We start from the raw sequence: 20,219 nt of genomic DNA on the forward strand, positions 1-20,219 counted from the left end.
ATTATTTCCTCCGCATAGTGCCCGCATTCCAACGCTCCTGTGATTGGAACGAGACGGAATGAAGGTTACGGATGCGTGTGAGTGCGTTAGCGCAGGCGTATATTTAGAGGAATAAAAGGACAGAGAGGAGTTCTTCCCTCTCATCGGCCGACACGCGAAAGTGTAACGATTTCCGAAACGGTCGAAGCAGCGCCCATAAACAGACGAATCGCGAAACCCGTCTTGCGCGAAGGTGCAGCAGCGCCTCTCATCAAGAGCGAGCGGTCGCAGAAGCGATTCCAGTCGGAGACCTCCATTCGCTCCTTTACGCATTGCATCGCTTTATGACGTCTTCCGATTGCCTCCTTCTACACTTCTTCATCCAATCCTCTTTCAGCATTCATTTCTTCTTTCTTCTCCCCATTTAATTGATCCAGCTTTCCCATCGAGCTGCCTCTCCTTCGTCCTCCTCCTTCAGATATCAACTCCAACATTAGCTTCGGGATTGTTTTTCCATTTTCCATTCGTTACACGTACCACATCAACTGCTTTTCTCTTAATTTTTCATCCATTGCGTCACTTATATTCATCATTTCCACACTCTTAATTCCTAACTTTTCTTGATTTGTCCGGCAAGTCCTCGCCCCGAGTCCAATTCCGTGCTCAATCGTGGATTTTCTGATTTTTTTGCGTTTGTGTCCATATGTCATTGTTTTAAGTTGCCATGATTACATCTTCGGCCGATAACAGGGAAGTACACTTCCCTATTTTTTTTCCTTTATATGTACATACACACTCATACACATCCGTAACCTTCATTCCGTCTCGTTCCAATCATAGGAGCGAAGGAATGCGTGCACTATGTGAAGGAAATTATTAACTGTGACTCGTGTCGGTAAGGATGACTTAGCAATACTCAACATTGTTGAATAGGAAACTTCCTTCGTATTTTCCGGCATGATTTCAATAAGATTCATTGCCGTTACATCGCTGTAAGTTATTCGTACCGTGTTAAATACTCTCTTTTTATTTTCATTAAATATTTTCTCGTCCCATAACAAGTTATTCAAAAGTGAAATTTTCATTTTTCCTTTAATACAACTTTCCTTGATAGCTGCTTTCATCGTTGTATTTTCAGCTATTTACATTCCTAGGTATCTATATCCTCCACGGAATCCTGTTTGTTGCCCTTCTTACTGAAAATATATATACTAATTCATTCATTTACACGACGCCTTAATCGTAAATATTCAAACTAAATTCAGAAGGTAGGGAAAGAAAGGGATAGGAACATATGATAGAAAAAAGGACGAGGACGACGGTGAGTCATCAACCCGCATTTTTACCCCCTGATTTTCTGGCTTTTTCCATTTACCACAGCACCGTTGTCCTCGTCCTTTTTCTATTATATGTTCCTATCCCTTTCTTTCCTTACCTCTGAATTTATTTGAAACAAAAAATATTTTCTTATCTTCATAATCTTGGGGTAACAATGAGATATGTGTTATTCCATGTCAGTCGCTCATCGGTAACTTTTATCTTCAAAACACACATATTTGCGGGAGGGAGGATAGGACGTTGACAGCAGCAGAGAAGTAAAGAGTGGAAGCATTCGAAATGTGGTGCTACCGAAGAATGATGGAGATAAAATGGATCGACTGCGTAATTGATGAGGAATTACAAAGAGATTAGGAGAAAAGAGAAGTCTTCTAAATATCATAAGCAGAAGACAGGACAACTTAGTTTGCCACACCATAGCATGGTGGCCTGATGGAAGCAATCGTAACCTGCGTCAAACCAATCTTAGGATTGCTGACTTGTAATGATGATGATATCTGAAATCTTATTTACAGAATATTTTCAGATCTCTTCCTTAATTTTTCGCGTTCAAATTGTGCATATTTCGGAGTCGTTGACTCATTCATCACCAATCCAGACTTATTTTATCTCCATCCATATGCATCGTTGAAATTCGGTATTCATAAGTTCACCTCGCGCTGGATATTAAATATTAGGGTCATCAGATCGGGAGAAACCACACTCCGTAGAGCATGAAAAAGAGGCGAAGGAAAAAATTCACGCACATCGGTTGGAATGAAAAAAAAGTGGAAATAGTTGCGGTTGACGCTCAAACGCTTTCACGAAACGTTTGATTCTATAAAAAATGTAAATAATATCATCTGAATATTTTGTTTTAGATATATAGATGTTTGCTTCGTTCGTTTAATACAAAGAGCAAGAATACAACACAATTTAAAATTACCGAAAGAAAAAGCATTTCTGACACACTCCCCCTACTGGTTTCTACTTTCTGTGAGATCACTATCAAATTCTTATAACAGTAGTTTTCCATTGGAAAACGAAAAAATACTTTTTAATTAAGACTATATCTCCCTTAAATGTTATCACTTCGAAAGAAATATACTTCTTTTCCTTGAAAAATAAATCCACATCTTGCTAACCTATTGCCGTTTCTGCTGTTGATAGGTTTTTAGCAAAATGTTTCGATCACACGTACAAGTTTGGAACATGTTTGGCATCGAAGATTAAAAATTAATCGGTCTGCATCTTTCATAAGGTGAAATTTATGAATGAGAAGAACGTACTTAACACCAGTTCATTCAACGTTTACAGGTGTGAGATAATTTATTATTTGTCAATTCGACTAACAAATATGGCCCAGTATAATCTAACCAGATTATTCGGGATGCGAAATTTACATTTATCCCAAATGCGCTTGATTATTGAATGTATGAATAAATTATTGAATCTTCAACGATAGCAAGTTACTTCCGCAGCTCCGTTGCCTGTCCCTTGGGGGACAAAAAGGATCCATTTTCACGGCTCGATAGTGTAAGAAGGTAACGATTTATATAATATAGTATGTAATTATATAGCGGAAGGAAAGGTCCTAGGTGAAAGTAGAAAAAAAATTATGATAGTGCCATTGATTAGTCCGGAAGCCCTCTGTGCGGAAAAATGGTAATAATGCAAGTCTCTGGATGTAATGATTGCTCCAGATCATGGTAATATGTATAACCTGCAGATTCAACGATATGGTATCATCTCAGCCAGATTGTTGACTTATGGCGATGAAGTCAATATCGAATGCAAAGAAAAATCAAGGGGGTGGGGCGCAAAAGATATCTTGAATTACTTTTACTTTCATCGTAATAAATAATTATCAAGTCACATGCAGAGTATAATAAATTTTTAATGTAAGTAATTTTAAACATATTCAAGGCAACGGATGAGAGCGCAGGGGAGCCCTTAAGGGATACAACGCACCGGGGCCGGGAACCAAGCCAGTGGCTCATACTCCCGATCACCCTGGGAGGGGCTGGAGAGGAAGGAAAAAGGATAAAGGCACCGCCGCGATAGGAGCCCGACGATGACCCTTTCCCTGGGGTAGGATAGGGAAGGATGGAGCGGGACGGGGAAAACACCCCAACGCTATAGAAGCGAAGCTACTTTACTTTACTACCCTACTTTAAGCGAGACCCGGCAAGCCATTAATATTCTAACGATCTTGGAATATCATTCTATGAAGAAGAATGATCCAACGATAAAATCGTTAGATACATATTCAAGACAATGCCATCCTATAATAGAAAAAAGTTACAGTTGTGGTTCTGGAATGTTTGGCAATACGAGTGGCCTCGCAAGGGGGGGGCGCCTCCTGCACCCCTCGTCTGTGTCCTCCACTGTGTGAAGATGGTGAAATGTTTCCCCGAGTACTTCTAGGAGGATAACTGTGAATCGGTCGCGCATTAAGATGCATTTCAGATAGCGGAAGCGGACCAAATTAATGATTAGTCCTCGTGGATGGATGCTTCAATCAGGGTACGGACATAAAAATGAAGAAACCCTCTCTCTGAATATGATATACTTTGAGCAGGCGTGGGCATTACGATCACGTTCGCGGAGCAGTGCCCAGGGCCACTCAAAGGACCATTGATTAACTTGAGGGCTCTCGGTGACTATGGAGCGCGGAGAAGTTTATGACCCTATGCCTCACCATCGATGAATATATACGAGGCAAAAAAAATTAAGGACATCGAACTATATGTTCTTGTGACGTGGGCAATTTATTTGAATCCTAACAAGTCTTTGAATACATTTTCAAGTATCGCGTGCGTAGGTGCAGAAATCTTTTGAGGCATTGACTGAATTCTAATGGTCTTGTCCTCTAATTTTTTTTCTAATATTCGTTTGTGATAGAGTTCGGAAAATAAAAATACCAGTATTTTTTCTAGGGATGGTCGGATCGGATACCTCGGATCCAAATATCCGCGTGTATTGCCCTTCATCGGATACATCGGATCCAAAGTCGCGGAAGACATCGGATCTGGATCCGAAATTTTAAACAATAGCTTCAGTGAATGCAACGCCCCAAAAGGGTTGAAAGAGTTCCGATTCTCTCTTCGAATGCGCCGTCGCATGCAATTCTTGTCCTACTCATGAACCGTTTTGTTTGAAAGCTCTCGCAGAGGTTACTCAGGAGAATTTCAGCCGTGGAAAATAAAAATAGCAAAATACGACTGGCACATAGTGTGACTCTTCCCAAGAGATTGAACTATCATTGGGGGAATCTCGGCGTCAGGAATTTGAAAATGCAATCGGATCCGAAAATATCCGATCCGAAAGATCCGGCTCCGAAAATCAAGGATCCGATCCGAATCCGAAAAAATCCTGGATCCGTCCATCCTTAATTTTTTCTCTTCTCGAGGTGGAACATTGACGGCCTGCATCCCATCGCAGATAAGTTGATGACGTCACGAGTTTCTGCCGAGCGGGCGTCTCCGCTTCTCAAGTCACTCCTATGTCTCACGCATCGGCCTCACGTGGTTCACTGCTGTTTTTACGTACCTACTCGCGATCGAATCGAGTTTCCAATCCTGAGCGATGGTGATCGAAAGTGGGTTTCAACTTTGGCGTTTTTTTCTACCTAAATCTTATGAAAGAATGGCTGAAAAAATAATTCTTTTAAGCTACAACTTATCTTCCGCTTCCATCTACGTCTTTATTTCATTCTCTTATGAATGCTCTATACAATAAAGTCCCATGTTGGGTTTCAGTGAGCTACACCGTGGATAATATCCTAAGAAAAAGGACCCAAGCTGTTTTTTCCAGTTAAACAATAAAGTTAAAAAGCGATGGAAATCGTCCTTCGAGGAAAATTCTCCGGTTATCTCACGTGCCGCGCTTATAACGTCGAGGTGATTTCAACGCCAACGCAATGCATTTTCATTAAAAAACAGTTAACATTAACAAACAATTCACTCTTTCATTATACAGTGCAAGTGATGTAAATAGAACAGAGCGGAACAGACCATTTAATTATTTAGTAACATGACTGCGGTGAAATCGCAACATTATATTAAGATTACATTACGTTACACATTAATTATCATGATAAAATGAACAATAGACTCTACGTGACCGGATTAATTATAAAATTATCATTTTCCTTTCTAAATTATTTTTTTGTCGAATCATAAAATCAAGCACCGTGGAATGTGCAAGTAGGTACGGCAAATTTGAGGTTCATACAAGGCCGCTAACAGCGATACTAATTGGACCAGCGAATTTTTAACAGAGAATCAGGAAAAACTTCTAAGGAGGTAGATTAAATTACCGGGCGTAACGTTTAATTAACATGCTGTATCTACAAAATACCTTGACTGTTCGTCAAGAATAGATATTTAGAACTGCTCGTTTTTTTCTGGAAGAATGAAAAGAAACGGCTCATCAAAATGGAAAGTTTAACCCAACTTTAGTAATAACTGGATTCAGTCGCTAAGATAAGTAAAGATGCACTTACAAACACGGCTGCCTGCGCACCATTTCATTTTCAATAAAATTAAAAAAAAAAATGTTTTCCAATGGCTTTTCTAGCTTCACCCCCATCATAGTGTTCTATGATGAAGGCGAAGCCCTTCTCTATTACCTAAATCTAGTTAGTTGCCCTCATAGTGGCTAGAGCCTATTCCCCTTGTATCCTTCCTAAATCGCAGCTCTTATTGAGGGACAAGTTGAAAGAGGCCATGTAGTACTTTCATACCCGTCTCTTGGATGAAATGGTTACCAACTTTTTCTCGAGAAAAATAAGGAAAATTTTACCATTCATCCTAGATCAAAGCATGGTTGATTTGGAACATAACAAAACTTCACAAGAAAGGATGCGGTGCGGTGGAAAAAAGAATTATAACAACGTGCGGAAAGGAAAAAATTACACCACGGCCCTAGTGTGCAGGTTCTGACAGCCTATTACATGATCTGAAGATATATTACTAATGGTCAAAAATTATTTTGATAGCCCATGCTTGCAATCGCACTAAAAAGATAGAAAATAAACCCCTCGAGGCCGAAGGTACCACGTTTAAATTTTAAGGAAAAAAGACTTCATGTTCAAAGTCAAAATCGTGAGGTGCATTCGCTTTACACTTGACACTCGGGGTGACGAAAAGTCGTCATCATCTAGTTGACATTTTGATTGAAGTTCTCTAATGAATATCTACAGAGAAAGAATTAGATTTTACAATTGATTTTAGACGTAATAATATTGACCTTGATGCGCAACACGTTTTTGTTTTGAACATGTAATCTTATAACTGAAAAAATTTAAACGTTAGACTTCGGGCAAAGGTAGGATGGTTCATTTTCTCTATAGGGTTCGAAAATAAAAGTGCGTGTTTTATAATTTTTTAATTTATTGTAATATTTTCTTCTTGTTGTTTAAAAAAACGTGTTTTTAGGTTAACCTTTTCATCTGTTGTTATATAATTACTCTATTTATTTCGAGTCGGATTGCGTTATTAGTTGAAAAATCAACACTCTGCGGAAAAAAATGAACGGATGCTATATTCATTACTTACAAAGTGGTGATCATTGTGTAGCAATGGAAACACGTGTAGTACAATGTTATAATAATATCTATGGGTAATACGATATTTTCGTTGATCATTACCCATAAAGTTTGAGAATAGGGTAGTTTCCTTCACCAAAGAAAACGAAAGGCATTGATTGCGATTCGTTTTGATAAGGTATTAATAATCCTTATTTAAGCCAAGCGCTACCTGCTAGCAGGGTACTCTGCTACCTGCTAGCATCCTGCGTCGTATCAGCGCTCAAATCCTCGCCCCAAGATCACCTCACTATCGATTCGATCGAGTTGATCATAATCTACTAATCCATAAGATGGTGAAGCTTGGTTTCTCTTGTTCAGCTTTAAACTGGTTCTGCTCCTACCTAGGCAATAGATTTCAAGCAGTCTTAGGACCTGAAAATAACTTATCCGCATGGGCTCCAGTATCTTTCGGAGTTCCTCAAGGATCTGTCCTGGGACCTCTGCTATTTTCTATATTTGTCAATGACATTTCAATTGCGATTAAAAATTGTAAATATATGATATATGCAGATGACCTTCAAATATACATCCATACTTCGATTAAAAACATAGCTGATAGTATTAATCTAGTGAATCATGACGTGAGAGAAATCACAAAATGGGTGGGTAAAAACCACCTCATACTGAACTGTTTGAAGACGAAAGCAATAATCATCGGTAGCTCAAGGATCCTAAACAAAATAGATTATAATCACCTTCCTCCAGTTGTAGTTGGTGACCATCAAATACCGTTCAGTGACTCTGTTCGCACTCTTGGACTAACCCTCACAAAAAAATTGTCTTGGAACCAACATGTGAACGAAATCTGTAATAAAGTCAATATCACACTGTATCAACTAAAACTGCACAAGCACTTACTTCCTATATCCACCCGTAAAATGTTAATTTCTACCCTGGTATTCCCTTCCTTTGACTATTGTAGTCTTGTTTATAATGACATGCCTAAGGAGCTGGATAAAAAGTTACAAAGGCTACTTAATTCATGTGTAAGATATGTATTCAATTTAAGAAAGGATGTTCATGTATCACAGTACAGAATCAGCCTTGGTTGGCTAAATCTTTGTAATCGAAGGAAATATCTACTCGGTGCTCTTCTTTTTAAGATTTTCAGAGAGAGAATCCCTAATTATCTCCGGGAAATCTTTATGAACAGATCAGTAACCACCCATATGTCATCTCGCAAAAATGACTATTTATGTTATCCTACTCCACGTACTAATATCTACCAGAAATCATTTCTGATAACGGGATCAAAATTCTGGAATTCTCTCCCTGAGGATCTTAGACAGAGGGGCTCCATCCATGCTTTTAAAATTAAATTGTACATGGATTTACTCAGTGGAGAGCTAAAATAAACTCCCACGAAAATACAGCCTATTATGTATCATTATTATGTATTATGTACTATATTCCGTCTGCCTATGATGTCAAATTTCAATCCTTGTTACGTGTTATTTCTTTTTTATAGGTGCGTATCAAACAACTTTACTTGACATTTTTCATGAACTTTTTGCTTTGATGAGCCATTATTTTTGTAAATTGTGTTTTTTGCTCCAAGGGTTTTTTCCCAGAGCATAATAAATATCTATTCTATTCTATTCACTTGCGCCAGCGGGAACCAGAACGACGTCACACGGGGTTTTCCCAGCATTCATACTTAGCTTTCGCGTTTTCGCGCGCTTGAAAATTTTCACTTTTCATTTAATCGCGAAAAATAGATATCGTCATTAAAAAAAATTAAAAGTGTGAAATACGTACTCTAGGAGCAATAATCTTTCGATTTAGGCAATAAAAAACAGTAGGAAACCACCTTATTCTCTAATCGAAAGAAGTAAAAGCAATAGTTACCAACGAGACGCTTCTAAGGAGACTCTTGCTGCAGATAGCGCATATTAAGATGAGTAACCGCTCGCTGAAAAGATCCCGGACTGAAAAGACCATCCACAACTCCGGAGGAAAAAACCGTCTCACTTTCCAGCTGGCCCTCGCTAAATTTCAGCGAATATTTTTCAACTATTCGAAAACTAGGCTTTAAATTGTAAGAATGATTCCACAATACCGCATTGATACAGAAATCGGAACCAAGTAATTATGTATATTAAAAATTCGTCGTGTTGAGAAACAGAAATAAAATAATTCAAAGGAAGCTTCCTTGTGAAAAAATGGTGAAAAAATCAGTTGCCGCATATGCAAAAAAACAATATTCTCTTACAGAAATAATATTCTCGGTGAATACCATGAAAAAATTGTGAATAGTAGGCTTCGGAAAAATAAAAAAGTAGAAAGAAATTATGAAGAAAGTAAGGTAGTTGGGACTCGATTTTGGAACCGTAGTATGTGAGTAGTGCACCATAGGCAATGGACCAATGGACCATGGAAACATTCAGCGAGTTCAAAGCTTAGACTACTTATGCTTAGATACCTACCAATGCTTCCACTTGTGGCAAAAGTTTGAGCGCAGATCGGCTCTGCATTAGGACTGCTACCTAGTGGAGCCTCCTATAGTAATATATACTCTATGATTGGTACCGTCTTTCAGCCAACAGGAAGCATGGCCTCTTTCAGTCATTGTAACGCCAAGTTTATCATTTTATGTCATGACAATTGTAATTACGTAAGAAACGATGGAAAAGGGGTCGGAGGTAATGACCTGAGATGGGTGAATGGTATGATTCAGACAATGATAATTCAACTCTCTTTCTGTCGCTGAAAACCTAGTATCACTGGATCTATTACTCAATTGGGGAGGAGAGTCGCAACATTTTGCCTGGAAGGATTAACAGACAAACAAACAACAAACAGAAAAGGGAGTGGCTTTACAAAAACATGTCAAAAAGGCCATCATCCGAATTATCGGGCGAAATCAGCCAATCACACGTATCGAGTGATCTCTTTTTCACTTTTCCATTTTAAATTCGGTCGCATGAGCCGAAGGCGAGCATCGCTTTTGTTCACTTTCGTCGCCATGGCAGCCGAGCCAACGGGACCACAGAGACGAGTCCGTCCAGCCTTACGGAAGTTCCCACTCGGCGCGCTTTTAAATCGGTCTTTCTCTTATCCCGCATCGAGGCGTTGGGTACAGAGCGATCCGATTATTCTCAATGTGCACAAAAGAGTACTTTGACTCCCCAAGAGTAGCTATGGAAATTTTTTAAATACACACGATTCTCACATTAATTGTCATGAGAAAATATTTCCCTGGGGATCGAACTAAGGACCTTTGGATTTCCGAGCCAATGCTCAGAAAATGACACTATCCAGTGTCCAGGTAATTTAATTCCCGTAGTAATTTTACCATGATTCATAGTTCCTAGATGTTAGATGTCCATGCGATCCACTAAGGATGGCAACGCGAGAGAATATGGGCTTCCAAGAAGATACTTCCGAAAGATTGGATTGGGAATTAAAGATCCCGCATAGCGCAGGAGAAAATCCGATCAATTTAAATTTGGCGAAATTTATTTTTATTTTAGGCTAAATATTAGCCTAGTTACCATCAACAAACAAATAATATTCATAGCAAAAAAGGTCTGTCAAAATTCTTGTATATTTTTTAATCATCATGCAATTGAGTTTTTTTATTTTATTACCGAAAAAACAACATAATAACCTTCTATGATTTAATGTGCCAAATTAATGTGGACATATTAATTCATAGCCTTGATAAAGGTGTAAACATTTACCGAAACGTTGCCAAAAAATTTGCATCTAATTCTTAAAGGCCTACACACCAAGGCACGACAATCAGATCGCTTGGAGACGCGACAGGCAACTTTTATGAAGCCGTTAAAAAGCGCGATGGGCGACAAAGCAAACTTCGACTGGAAAATCTTCTCTCCTGCAACATTCGTGATTGTTCGTAAGGGTAGTTTGCACCTGCTTGTTATAATTAGTCTTTTGAGTAAAAATCTGAAGATTCGAGCGTGATGAGTGGAAGTTTTCCACATTAGAATGCAATTGCATTAGATTGAAATGTTCCGAGATCACGAAATATATAACGACGTAGGTTTCAATTTTACTGAATCATCTTCAAGTTTGCACGTGGCTTACTACAACTTTCACCCAGATAAACGACGTAGTTGGTTTATATGTAATTTTCTGCTTGCTCATCTGCCTTATAGCCATACTGTAAATGAAAGAGCAAAATTGGATGATTGATTGGTGAAACAAGATGACGGAGTGACTTTGAAATCTAGGTTTTGATGAATTTTAAAATCGTGGAAAAATTGCAAGTACAGTAAAATTCGCTTGCAACAAGCTTCAGAGGACCATCGTTCTAAAATACGAAATTAACATTAAAATAAATAACGAAATGTGTTATGCACACGATTTCGTTATTTTCATAATAAAGGATTTTTCTCAATGCATTATAGGATTGCCGGCTAACTTTCAGTACATTGTCTTTATTTAATCAAAAAATCCGTAACAATTCGTAACCATCTTCGGACCCTTTCCATCAAAGGGCTGTAAAGGGAAGGATTTTTAAGATCAACGGTAGAAAAATGTGATGATGGCCACGCGTAAGAATAATTGATAATAAGGTGAGGAGCAGTCAAGAAGCAAATAATGCCGTCATTTCTTTAAAAAAGATGATATAATTCCCCAGAGGACCAGGGAATAGTTCGTACTAGCGGGGATATCTTTCTTTCTCCGAACTCGTGACATGGGTAGAAATTAACATTGGCGATTGTGGGAAACTCCTAGGGGCCGGTGACTCACCTCGTTACAGGCGGCATTTAGTTGCATGCGTGATCGTTATAAGCGAGTTTTACTACATTTCTTTCATCATAGTCTTTCATCATAGAGCATCCGAGTTCCCGAAGAGTATCACTCACCGAGCGTGGCCATCTCCATTCCTGGGCCGCGACCCCGCCGGTCACCCGCCAACTCGCAACTGCTGGCCCTCGCACTCCTCTTTCAGATTCGGAGACGCACTGATCGCCGCTTGTATCTATCACAACTTCACGGAACACACAAACAACACAAGGACACGCCCCCCTCTCTCTCTTAGACTCGCCGCGCGCGGCTAAGGGATCGTAGCGAAGGCGAGGAGAAGGAGAAGCAGGCGCGCGGACGGAGTGTGGAAGACGCACTTCGGTTGTTCGTGGTCGCACCGTTTCGCGAATGCGATGAAATGGAAATGTTTTTAGGAGAGGCAGGCGGTCGACTCACTCTCGCCGGGAGAGAGGGGAAGTGCGTGTGGCGATGGAGGGGGTAGGGTAAGTAGGGGAGGGAGGGAGCCGTGACGCAGCGTGCATCATTGCGTGAGAGATCACGGCCGTCGAATGGAGTCACGCGCGGGGAACGATTCAATCTTCTCGCTGAAAATGTGAGGCCATTTCATGCACGTATGTTGTTACAATGCGCAGCCTCCAAGACGATACAGGCCGAAAGAATATTCAAATATCGATTGTCATCTGTTTTAAATTATTTGCTATCATTTTGCCGTTTTAAACTCGTCGCCCAAAGAAACACGTCGATGGAATTGATTTGGCAATTGCAATTTTTCTGATTTTTCCCCCAGAATTTCAGCCTCGAGAATACTTTAAGATTCGACGCAACTGTATATCCATTTCTGGGAATAAATACCTAAACTTCCTTGTTAAATAATGCTATTGGTTAGCATGGTGCATAAATATTTCAAAAGAAATTGAATTGGTATGTAAAAGGAGGCGTACGAGAGATTTTTTTCCGACCTGTACATCTCGGTACTGTATCTTCCCCACTTTTATTAGCACGGCACACGCGAATAGCGGGAAATGCAATTCGATTGTTAACATCATGGCAGAGTTCAATTATCTTTGACTTTTATTCGTTGCGGCACGCCTTATTTTATAAACCAAATCAATTTATTTTAGAATAGCTATGCACTATAGGAATTATTACTCGTAGTATTATTTCAGAGGGAATTTCATTCATTTTTACCAGAAAACAAGAAAGTGTTTATTCGCCTCCAATTGAATTTTCAAGGCAGAACCGCATGGCCATATCTCTCGTCGCAAGACTTATTCTGTGGGCCACTTCCCTTTCATTTAAAATATCAATGCATTAGAAATTACACCAGTACTATTCAAGCGGGTTATTAGGCCATTGTTACTAGCATTATTATAAGATTACGATCGACTTCTTTTGAACGATGTGTTAATATATTGGATAAAATAAATAAAAAGATTCATGACCTATCAGTACCAATTTCTCAATATGATAATTATTTCATACAGATTTACGGAACAAACCAATAATCAACATCCCAAATGAGGCTGCGTGAGATGTGTTCGTACTATATTCCCAATGCCGCACGTCTACAAAAGAGACAAACTAATGTCAAACAGATGACAATTGGACTGCGCATGATCCAGCCTTTAAGTCCGTCCCTGACCTCTTATTTCCCCTCGTGACATCTAAGTATGAATCCAAACTATATATTTTTTCCAATCCCATCAATAATTTTCAATGAATTTTAGCATTTAAAAATTTATTAACCAACACTTGCATCATCAATGTTCAGTTCCATCAGGCGAGGGGCGAGATCTTTCGACGTAAGTGGTAGTACGCAAGTGACACAACCTGTTTACCCTCAATTCTATGTACTATTCTAGTCTTGGCAGACCCGACTTCCCACCGTGGATATCCTGAGGAGATGTGATTGAACGCCTGGTAGAAATATAGGCCAATCTATTTTGCGAATGCCCGCATGGAGCTACGTCGAGTTTCCAGCGAAGTTGTAGCTCATTTTCCACGGAGATACTGTATGGTGAGGTGGTTGCAGAATTTGATTTACCATTATTTCACTTAGTACCATTGTTAGACATTCTTATTCGAGCATTTTCAAAAAGGGCTACTAAAATATTCGGGCTTGACGGGTATTTTGGTTCATAATTATTTTTATAGGCTTCATAAAAATAATTATGAACAAACTGCTTATAACTTGCGAGCGAAGAAAAACGCTCTAAAAAAAAATTCTGTCTTTGTAGAGGAATAAAACGAAGAAAATTCCAGAATGCTTCTCTTTTATTCCAAAAATGTGCTTTCAATTACGGTAAAAAAAACATACAGATGAAAAAAAAATTGGCCGCTGTCTCTCCCAGTGCACTCACAAAAATGATGAAAAAAACTAAAAACACAAAGTTTACTTAGGTACGAGGGTCGTTCAATTAAATACTTAGAATTCCCGGGAGATTGCACTTCCTTCCACATCAGCTTATTTTCTGGATATCTTATTCTTATCCTCCATTTATTTTTCTGTTGTTCTTTTTTAATGGAATTTGGTTCTGTAGTTTGTAGTCAACGAAGAGCATTATTATTATTAGAGTATTCTACCGATTAAGGTAGGTTTGCATGGAGTACTAAAGAAGTGATCTGGGAGCCTTCCTTTCCTTCCATTACCGCCTTCTTCAATTCACTATAAGGCCTACTCCCCTTCAATCTATCCAAAAATCCTACTCTTTTCCTTCCCCTCCCTCGTTTCCCTAACATTCTACCCTCTAACACCTTCTTCAACATCCCCTCCCCGCCGAGTACTCCCTCCATCCATACCTTCTGTCTCCTCCGTATCTCATCCAAAAGCTGCCTCTCCTCCCCCACCATGTCCAGCACTTCGTCGTTCCTTATCCTCTCCGTCCATTTCACCCTTTCCATTCTTCTCTATACCCACATCTCGAATGCCGCCAATCTTCTCTCGTCTTCTTTCCTCAGTGTCCATGTTTCGGCACCATGGAGAGCTACACTCATTGAAATACATAATTGATTTCTAAGTATTTCATATTGTAAAGTATCTATATGTATAAAGTATTGTATATGAAATATGAATTCTTTATATACGTTATGGATTTTTAAACGATGTTTAAATTTCAAAATATATAAATTGCTCCCTAAATAGTGCTAATATTATAAAAATGAGTTTCACTCTATCATGTCGCCATTTGGCATCGGAAGTTCATAGCGATGTAGACTCGTCATCTCAATGCAAAAGGGGTCAACATGAGGAATTAATATTTCCCAGAAAGCAGCGCTCTTGAATAGTAAGCCAATATAGTTTCAGCTGTATCCGCGCCTTAGTTACTCTGTCGTTACCGATTTTAATGAACAACTTTCATTTGTTTATAAAAAGGATGAAAGTGAGTTTCATGGGGTGATCAAAAACTTTTTTTGAAAGGGTTAACGCCGAAAGATATCAAAGCAGAGCTGTATTAAGTTCATGTCACATCTGCTCTCATTTCAGCATCTATTTACCATTGGGTAAATGAATTTAAACGTGGCCGTACATCCAAAAAAAAAGAACATCGTTCCGGATGCACTTTGGAGGTGTCTAACCCAGAAATGATTGACCAAGTCCACGATATGGTTTTAAATGATAGATGAATAAAAGTTCGCCATGTAGTTGAGGCCACAGGCGTATCGCTACGTCTAAAGAGTAGGTCTTCGCCTTAACTAATGCATATTTGGAGGAGAGCCCGAAATTCTCTTTATGGGTGGCTTAAAATGCTTAGAAAAATGTTAATAAAAATTTGAAGAGCAGAAAGGAGATAAAGCTGAAAGATATTGACCCATTACACCGTGTGTTTCTCTACCTTAATCAAAAGACTTATTGAACGGCCCTCGTGGCGCAGCGGGGACAGTCCGTCTGCAAAGCAACCATCAGGACTGCTAGTCATTCCATGAACCCTAGCTACCAATAACTGACCTCATTTTGACTCTTTCCGAGTAAATTATTCGTAACATTGGGCGCTTTCCCATTTCATCGGTTTATTTCGATCGCTCCCTTATTCATCCCAGTTCATTCCAAATATGCACAAATACACACATTCCGGGGATAATGTGATGAAATAGAGTAAGTATATTCTTACTCTATGGTGATAATCATGCGCCATGTAACCAAATAAGCTCAATCGCATTTTTAGCAGGCTCTAATTGTAGTACTTGTAAAAACAAAGGAAAAATACTGATTACAGCTGGAATATTTTCGCTATTTTCACAAAAGAAAAAGATGTCACCTTCGCTATGACATGAGAAGAATCATTTTTTAATTTTAGATAAATTACCGGATTATAAATCGAGTTTTTAACCTAAGAATGCAGTAAGTGAAATTTTAAGTAGCTGAGAAATTTCTTCAATTAAAAATATAAGCTTTGAGTTTTCTGTATTATCTATTCCCAAATTTAGGTTCTTAAACTTGATGGGCGTCGCCGAAGATGGAATATTTTTTTAAAATTGAGAGAGCAAAAAGTATTTGTTATGAATCGCGAATTTTATTTATGGATGTCGGTTCGCAGCTCCCAAATAAATACTTTTCTCGGCATTTCAGTCGACCGCAGCCTCTTTTTGATGTAACCAACGTGAATTAATTTCCGATATGTTTTCCTGGTGAAGCGAGAAATACGGGAGAAGAGCTCTCGGGTTTTACAGCGGGTAAGGTTTTCCATCTCTCATTCCGACGTTTCCACGAGCGACACGCCCATCGTCTTCAAGGATCCAAACGCCATTCCGTCCACAACGGCCGATAAATATACGCATTCTTCCTTCCTCGAGTAACAACTATATCTTTTCTCAGCGTCTCCTGATCCGCTGGCCGTCACCCCCTGACTTTTAGGTGATGTGCAACTGATGCTGTGGTCGTTGACTCTGTTCACGGTAGACGAATGCTGCTTCTCACCAACTCCTCGCCCTCCAATACTTCATAATACTTCCCATATTTTTGTGGCTCCAAATCGATGAATTGCATGAGTAGGTTTTCTTTAATTTTCGTGAAAGTGACATAAACAGTACCCCCTTAATATACTTAACCTGGTACTTCATTTTTCGGGCAGTAATCCAGCGTTTTTACACTGGCAGCTACCAATTAGGTTGTTCGGTAATTTCGAATAGTCCACCTCGCAGATGAGCCTATTCCCGTCCTGGTGAGCCTAGTTATTGTAGTTTTACTTTACGTTAACTTTTAAATTGCGTGTATGTACCAGAGGCGGATACAGATGGGGGGCGCAGGAGGAGCCCCCCCCCCTCTTGTGGGGCCGTCCGTATTGCAAAAAACATTGCTGAACCACAACTTTAACTTTTTTGTACTTGTCATAAAATGTCAATGTCTTGTATTTTAACATAATCATTTCAATTAAAACCTTCTTAAACTTTGCATGTGACTTGATTATTGTTTATTACGATAAAAGTAAAGGTAACTCAAAGTATATTTTGCCCCTCCCCCTTTGATTTTTTCTGTAAGTATCCGCTACTGGTATGTATTAATTTAGTGTATAATGCCTTACATAATGCACATACATGTATAAAATAAAACATAGATTCCATCGTTTAAATGCGTCATTACGAGTGATTTTCAGTATTCCGGCGTTTTCGGTATTCAGGGAGTGCTCTGGTCCGATTACCGAAAGTCCACCGTAAATCGTTTCCCGACTTCACCTCCTTCGGCGTGAGAACACTTAGGGCCGGTTTTATAATGTCTGGTTAAACTGGAGTTTAAGCTAAGCGTCGGTTAAGTCCCAAAATTCTGTTTTATAATCGATGGTTAAGTCAAATCTGAGCGTTAAAGTGGTAGTCAAGCTAAACCATGGATTTCCCTTGGGTAAAAGGTTAACGTGAAGTTTAAATTGTTGAAAATGGCGGATGTTTTGAAATGCTGAAGTACCCTACGATAATATACGGAAGAAATAATCGACCAAGCGCAGCATCCTCCGTTTTTATCCGTATCTACGATATCAGCAATCAATTTCCAATATTTTTAGCACCATACTAGCAATTTAATAAGTGAAATATTTCCATAAGACCGGTGATATATCCGGAACGGACCACTGTTTTCATGCTATTCGACGTATTCTACGGTATAGGCTACGAAATCCTTACAAACATCTCAAGTTTGATAATAATCACCATCCAATAAATAATATTGTCTATTCTATGGACTGCAGTCGGAGATCGTGTGCCAAACCCCTGAAAATGTTGAAGTTATGCAATATTTGTGCCGGTGTAGAAGTTTGTTATGATTTGTGCCAGCCCAGTGAGTTGATGAAAAATATTAGAATTACATATCGGAGAAAAAGAAGGAGGTGTAACAGGAGTGTAGGTATAGAAATCTGTTATTACCTGGTTTTGCTGACTTCATCAACGAATTTAAAATGTGTCGGTGTTTACAAAGACAGTTTGAATTAGAAGAACAGCCAAGTTTCGTATTTGGCAATCGAAAGAGAGAAAAAGATCGTACTTACTGATTGCATTCTGATTTACTAGCATTTGATGTCACTATAGAATTTATAATAAATTGTGAGGATATATGTTATGAGGTGAAAGTATTTTCGTATTTCCTTTTCCAAAATATATGTTTGTCAAAGTACTACAACAAAAATTGTAGGTAAGTCCATTAACAATATCTGGTGTACGGCTTGGTATTTCTTGGAGATAAATATGTAGGAATAAGTGAGGCAAGTGAAAGATTGCGTGAAAAAGAAAGGATTTTGCACGTTTCGTACGTAATGTATACAAGATACTGTTTGAGTTTTCTTTGGAAGCTGAGAAAGGCACATTGATGCAACCAATACAGCTCGTTTGGGTAAAAAAGTAAGAATGACTGATTTGCTCCTAAGATGGTATGACATATTAATGAATTTGTTAGGCAAATGAGTCTTTAGAGTGTGGAAGTTTACTAATTATTGTACTTTTTGTGACTAAGTAATGACCTCTCATTATTTTGATAGAAAAAGATTTGGAAAGGCACCGTAAGCAAGAGAAGTCTTCTCGTCTCTGAGTGTTCTAATGTGTAGCCTTCAACGGAAAAAATTGCGACTTTATTGCCTAAGTGCTGTTCGTAGCCAAACACAGGTTATGTACTATTAAAACCTCCTAGCAAATTATCTACCATCAAAAGTAGCTTCAGAGCTATAGAATCAGTGGTGCATCTACCATCAAAAGTTGTTTCAGAGCCATAGAATCAGTGGTGCCCATCTAGAACCTCATGTTAAAATATAAGAGTGCCAATTTGGTTACCAATACTTATCTTATTTCAGGTTTGAATATTTTAATATAGTGAAAGTTAACAATTCGATACCTTATCCTGAAAATGTTTGGTTTTATTCCACACATTTGAGTCTTAATTCAAGGAGAGAATTTGGACCCTTGCACCTGAAGACTCATGGAACATCAAAGCCAGATTAATCAAAGAAATATTATTTTAAGGTTCTTAAGCATTGCCTGCTAAGGGAATATATTTATTGAGGTTCTCAAGCATTGTCTGCTAAGGGAATGTTTGAAACAATCAGAGTCAGTTGTATTTCTTACAACATTGAGCCACCTGGGCTACTCTTGCTTGCTATTGGGGAAAGCTGTTGTCTGTGTACATATGTATTTGCTCATGAGGTTGAATTTACAGGAAATGACTGCGTTCACCACCATTCCATTCGTTATTTTCCATGCTTATCAGTGACCACTGAAATTTTTTCATCGATAAGCTCTTTCAAAGTATCTTGTATGATGTTGGGCTAGTTGGAAGTTCTTCATATTAGTAAAATTAGACATTGCAGTATTTCCACTGAGTTTTATTATAATAAAATCAGTGGAAATATTGCAATGTCTAATTTTACTAATAACTCTTTCAAAGCCTTAAGTGGAATCCTTGGTATGGTTTCTTCATAAAATATTAACCCTTACTACTAATTGTCGACGTTTAACTAACTAATATGTTTAATAAGTCTTCAAAGGATAAGTGAGGACATATTCCTATAACAGCCAATTTACATCACATATCTGGTACACTCATTAGTTTCTTGGGAGTTCGATCCCATACGTAGCTTTTATTTATTTTTTCATGCTCCATCCATTGAACTGTCACTAATGAGTACATACGTTCAAAAAATCAATTAGGTATAATATCATCAACACTTATAATCATGCATGACTAGATATCTCATTCCAATACTTACTGTTAGAAGTGATCTACTCATTAAGGTTGACGTAGTTCTTTGTAACATACATGGTTATTCCATTTATTCCAGAACCATTGTCTCCCTGCCCTTGCTTGTTACTCAAAATCCTTACCTTAATCACTGTTGTCAGCATTTCAAGCTTGATATACACTTCATCTACATCATTTATATCTAATTCATCTCCTGCAAAAATTCCCTCACCTCACTTAACAGGTCTAGCAATTCCTACTTCCTTTTCCTCTGTCAATATTATCTATACATTCCTGTATACCTCTATTCTTATCCTCCTTCTGGGTCAAAAATACCAGTTCCATGGCAAACCTTACTCCATGTATCTTAACCAGACTTCTATTTGCACTTTGGTATTATGATTTTCCCTTTAATTCTCCTCTTTTTATTTATTCCAAGGA

At 38.6% G+C, this 20,219-nt stretch overlaps 1 protein-coding gene across 1 annotated transcript in view; it reads right to left on the reverse strand.

Moving 5' to 3' along the window:
- Positions 1-12,013, reverse strand: part of LOC124155417 — a 127,029-nt gene extending 115,016 nt beyond the window's left edge. The window contains exon 1 of the mRNA XM_046529211.1: positions 11,725-12,013. Within this exon, the coding sequence (XP_046385167.1) occupies positions 11,725-11,743 (19 nt within the window). The 5' untranslated portion in view covers positions 11,744-12,013. The remainder of the gene's footprint in view (positions 1-11,724) is intronic.
- Between the last annotated feature and the right edge of the window lie 8,206 nt (positions 12,014-20,219).

This window comes from Ischnura elegans, chromosome 3 (genome assembly GCF_921293095.1).
Source record: "Ischnura elegans chromosome 3, ioIscEleg1.1, whole genome shotgun sequence".
In the NCBI taxonomy this organism is placed as follows: Eukaryota; Metazoa; Arthropoda; class Insecta; order Odonata; family Coenagrionidae; genus Ischnura; species Ischnura elegans.